At 60.6% G+C, this 5,000-nt stretch overlaps 1 protein-coding gene across 1 annotated transcript; it reads right to left on the bottom strand.

The window, feature by feature from the left end:
• Nucleotides 1-523: 523 nt before the first annotated feature.
• Nucleotides 524-703, bottom strand: MNEG_9421 (hypothetical protein; the record flags this gene model as incomplete). The annotated part of the gene is made up of 1 exon (XM_014042106.1): nt 524-703. A coding segment is annotated over one exon (180 nt), but the record flags the coding sequence as incomplete, so codon positions are not given.
• Nucleotides 704-5,000: the final 4,297 nt, after the last annotated feature.

Raw genomic sequence — 5,000 nt, 5'->3', positions numbered from 1 at the left:
AGTTATTGCTTGCAAGTTTGTTGTCTTGTTTGAGTTGCATCCTGCTGCACCATATCAGAATTGCTGGCTTGGCATATTCAATGTCAGTCATGTACGGGCTAGCAAGCCAAGGAGAGGCAAGACGCTGCCTCAACTCCGACACGCAGCGGGCGGGGGTTGCATTCACAGTAACCGACACGGGTTGCCTGCAGGTGCCAGCATGGGTGTCTATACCAATTACCCGTGTATTTGAAGGTGGTTGCAAACACGCATGAATCACAGCTGCAACGCAATTTCATCAAGGCGGGCAGACAATGCAGGTCACACAGGACTGGCTTGCGACTGTGCCGCCTGGGCAGACAAAGGTTCAACCGCTGCCAGACCTACTGCGAAGCCCCATTAGCCCATGTTTGAAACCTGCACAATAATCCCCGTATGGCAGAACTCTACCCCCCTACAGTAGAGGTAAATCAGCAAAATGCTGCAAATCTATCGGCTCACGAGAGACCAGCAGTGCTTGTCCTGCAGGCACATTACCTGGAAACTAAAGAGTTAAAGCTGACAGGGCTGGCAGGCCCGGCAGGGCTGGCAGCGTCGCCAGCAGTGGTGCCGCGGCGGCGAGGGCGCTCGTGATGGCGCCCGCAATGGCGACGACGAGGGAAGCTGGGTCTGGCACCGTTATCAGGCCGCCTTTGTGGCCCGGCTTTGCAAGCTGGCCGTTGACCTGTTTGACCGGTGTTTTCACGTTAATTGGGCTTGAAACTTTGACTGCACGCACGGGATGGGAATGCAGGGCCAAAAGAGAGGGGTAAGTGCGCAGGTGGGGCAGGAGATGAGATGCGAGGTTCTGTGACACGGGTACACAAAGTGCTTGTCGAAATATGATGGGAACCAATCTATGTTTGCGTGTGCAACTCTCCTGGGAGGGAGTCGCTTGGAGGCATAGTGGCGACGCACCTGGTGTACGAGTGATTATCTGGAGAGGCCCTCCTAGCGTCGTTGGAACAGACGCCACCTGCGGGGTCTGCGCCGGCAGGACCACAACCGGCGCTGCGGCGGGGGCTGCCGCCTTCTCAGGAATGAGGTGGGCCGCAAGCGCCTCTTTGGCCAGCAGCGCCGCGGCGCCCAGGCTTTGGGCCTGCACCGCTGGAGCAGACTGCGTGGCCCTAGGGGATGCAGCAGGGTCCGTGCAGGCAGATCGACGCAGAGCGAGGGCAGAGGAGAGGCGGACGTTGGTGGGCGCAACACCGTGTGACTGGCCGAAAAAGACAGTAAATGACAAAGCAGCGGCTGTCACACATCCGACTCCTGCTGCCCTGTGCCGCGAGGACTGCATGTCGAGTGCCGTTGACTCAATCTCTGCGGCGCGCTTATTGTCATATGAGCCCCATGCTCACCCCGTGACCGAAACAGGCGTGCTGGTCGACACGCTTTGTGTGAAACTCTGCTGCAGCTTGCGCCGTCGAAGGCCTGGGCTGCGAAAGGATTGGGCACCAGCCGCCACAGCTACAAGTGCCGCCAGGATCAGCATGACCAGGTACGACTTTGGCAGCATATTGGAGTGCACTGCGGGACTGGCCAGCGAATTAAGCGCGAGCTGTCCTCGCGGCGGTTCCAAGACCCACAAACGTGATCTGTGCTGGTAGACGCGTATCAATGGTATAATAGTTCATGGGATAAAATGTGAACTTTGTACATCGGAAACCCCTGCAAGCACCATGCGAAGCTTCGCACATCACTGGCCTCTCGGATTGGTCGACCGCTTCGGAGCTTTATGCTTGGATTTCCAGGCACTGCAATTGAACCAGACAGGATCAAAAACAGTAGCCTCCAAGTTTGAATGGCCGCAGGGGCGCCACGCGGGAGAAGGCGTTGGCCCGCAGCGGCAGCGGCGGCGCGACTTGGTTGGTTTGTTATGTACATTTGGGCACTTCGTATGACAAACCAGCCTGCGCACGCAAGGATCTTGTCAGGCAGCGTGGATCCAGATGTTTCTCGCAGGCGATTGCACCAGGTGTTGCAGCCACCTCAGGCCGCCCGGCCTGGGCGTTCGGCGAAGGTGCAGGCGGCATCAGCAGCACCAATGTTGGCCGCACCTGCGGTGGCATCGGCAGCAGCGTTGCCAGCAGCAGCAACAGCAGCACCGGAAGCGGCACCTAGAATGGTGTGGGCGTCTTCGCCCGTGCCCACAGCGCCACCAGCTCAGGCAGCTGGGGCACCTGGGGTAGCTGAGGCAGCGGGGCCAGTCTCGGCAGCAGCTGTGGCCGTGCAAGCGGGGGTTAATCACCACAGCGGCATCAGCCTGCTGGGCGCGATCGCGATCCGGGCGTTGGTGGGGGTCCTGGCGGGCGGCCCGCAGGTGCCTCAAGCGCCACACAGCTCCTTGGCAGGCGGTGCGAAACCCGTGACGCCAACTGTAACGCAGTACAGCGGCTACCTGGCCGCCACAACTGCGGCGGCGCCGCCGCCGCCGGGCGCTGCGGGCGCCGCGGCGGCGGGCCCCACCAGCACCTACGTGGTGTACCCTCAGCAGGCGGCAGGCAGCCAGGCGGGTAGCGGCGGAATCTCGATGCAGATCTCGACGCCTGTGAGCGTCGTCAACCCCATAAATGTCTCCACACCCGTGACGGTGAGTGCAGGATGGGACAAGGCTGGTTGCATGGTGGTCGCTGAGACTGTAGGACAGGGTATGGGACATATGTTTGGCATCATGGCTGCCTGCTGCCAGCAGTGGCGTCCTCCCAGCACTTGCGGTCTTGAGGGCAATTCCCCCTTCTGCTCACATGGTCACCTCCCTGCTTCTTGTCTCTTATTGCACAGCAAACCTCGGCCCAGCAGGGGCAGGGGGGCCTTGGGAGCGGCGGCGTGCTCGACCTGGCGCTTATGGCCGCCGCGCTGCGGCCCAAGTTGGTGGTGGTGCCACTGGTGCTGGGGCGGTAATTACTGGATGGACAAGTCGTGCGCCTACAAGGCTGGACGCAGTGCAATCTGTTATTTGATGTGCGATGCAGGGACGAGCTCTTCCTATGTACTTGATCGGTCGTTTTTCAAATTGTACTGCATCACCACCCAGTATGGCCATGGCAAAGGGCCCCTACCATGGCGTGTTGGCCTCAAGGAGACTCTGTTGTTTTTGCCGCTGCCAATGTTTGTGTTGGGCAGGCCGTGAAGCCGCTGCCTGCTGCAGCGGCTTGTTGGGTGGAGACGGGTGCAACTGTGTTGAACCCTCACAGAGCCGCACCTGGATTAGCCATTGGCCATCCGCTGATACAGCGCTGCTTTCAAAAACACGCTTCAAGTTGACAAAGGTTTACATGAGCAACGAGAAGAGAGAGAAAGTGATGACTAATGTACAGACAGGGTAAGCCGCAAACTCAAGCGTTAGGCTGGGCTGGCCAGGCGGGCGGGGCTCAAGCCAGGTGGGCTTGGCTCACTTTGTTGCTGCAGCGCTCCCACACGCGCAGCCTGGTTGGTAACCGCTCCGCCAGTCGCCGCCGCCTGCACCCGGCTGGTATAATCGCCCGCTGCGAGCGGCCACGCTCACGCAGCCGCGCCGAGCACGGCTTCGCTACGCCGCCTCTTCTCCTCAGTCATGATCGCCACCCTCCGCTTGAACTCCTTGTACTGGCATTTTTCATAAACGTGCCGCTCGTGGCCGCATGCCCACGGCGCGTAATAGTGGTTTACCCTGCGATCGACAATGTCCATGGCCGGGCGTGACGGGTGTGGTCATGCCGCCTCAATGGCAGGCCAAGATGCGGCGAGCAGAGCTAGCTGCACAGGACGGCACGGCCGCGTGCGCGCACGGCGCTTGCGCGAAATGCCTGGCGCAACATGGCAAAGCAACACGTCAGCTGCTGCAGGGTCTGCGTGCGGTCCTAATGCCTCGATAGAAAATAAACCGGCCTATGGAACTCGCCTGCAGTCGTTCAGAGGGATCAGCAGGTGTGCGCAGTAGTCCCGCCACGCGTAGGGCACCCGGGCAGCGTCAAGCTCCTCCTGCGGGCATTCATAGATACTCAGCGACTGCAGCAGGGCTGAAATGTGCACATTAGGATGCCCCCAGATCTCCACCTTTGTGACCTTCATAGGGGGCGGAGGGAAGCGGTCCGCCATGCTTGGCAGTATTCCTAGCGATCTAAAGAGGCTAAAGATGTCCCACGCTGAGTGAAAAGGGCTCGTGCTCTGCGCTGACACGCCCAGACTCTGAATGTTGTGCTTCGTGCTTCCTCTGTGTGTGGTTTTGACAAAAATCAAAAGACCCAGAAAATCTAATGTGGCGTGGTGGGGTGACAGTTGCTGTGGCTGTGAAAAACAAGTCGCTGCGCCCGCAGCTACACTGCTACGGCGACACTCGCCGCACGGTAAAGCGCCATGCCGGGGTTGGATTGCAGGGCTCGACGGTGTGCCCAGTTGTGCGCATTACATCTAGTCATGAGTGGTAGAGTGCCTAACGTTGCGTAAACGCATACGCATGAGCGCCAGTGAGAAACCAACGTCGCTGATGACGGCAGGGATGCCAGAGCTGGTCCGCCATAAAATCGAGCACATGCTTGCACCAGGCGCATGCAAGCCTCCGCGCCGGCAGTCGCTGTGTCGGCATCAAAGTATCGTTTCTGCCATAATTCTGAGTCAACGTTTGATCCACAGACAGCACTTTGCAGCAGCACTGCACTATGCCAAGCTCCGGCCGATTTGCGGCCCGCGCCGCGGCGGTGCACTCGCCCGTCACCTGTCCAGCTCCATCAGAGCCTCCGCGGCCTCCCCGAGCATATCACCCCAGATCTCCTCCACAACCTCGGCCAGAACCTCGGCCTCCTCCAGATCTGTGTCGACCCACCGCCGCTCCTCCGCGCGCGCCGCCGCGAGCACCAGGGCGTCGAGCCCCGCGTCGCCGCGCGCGCGCACGGCCGCCCACGACGCGACCTGGGAGGTGATTGCCACGGCGAGCTGAGAGGCGGGCGGCAGCGGCTTCGGGGTGGACCGGTGGGAGGACGGCAGCCAGGGGCCCTGTGGGGGTG

Source organism: Monoraphidium neglectum (genome assembly GCF_000611645.1).
Source record: "Monoraphidium neglectum strain SAG 48.87 unplaced genomic scaffold scaffold01929, whole genome shotgun sequence".
Classification (NCBI taxonomy): Eukaryota; Viridiplantae; Chlorophyta; class Chlorophyceae; order Sphaeropleales; family Selenastraceae; genus Monoraphidium; species Monoraphidium neglectum.
The sequence above is the reverse complement of the archived record's forward strand: the minus strand, read 5'-3'. Positions and strand labels throughout refer to the sequence as shown.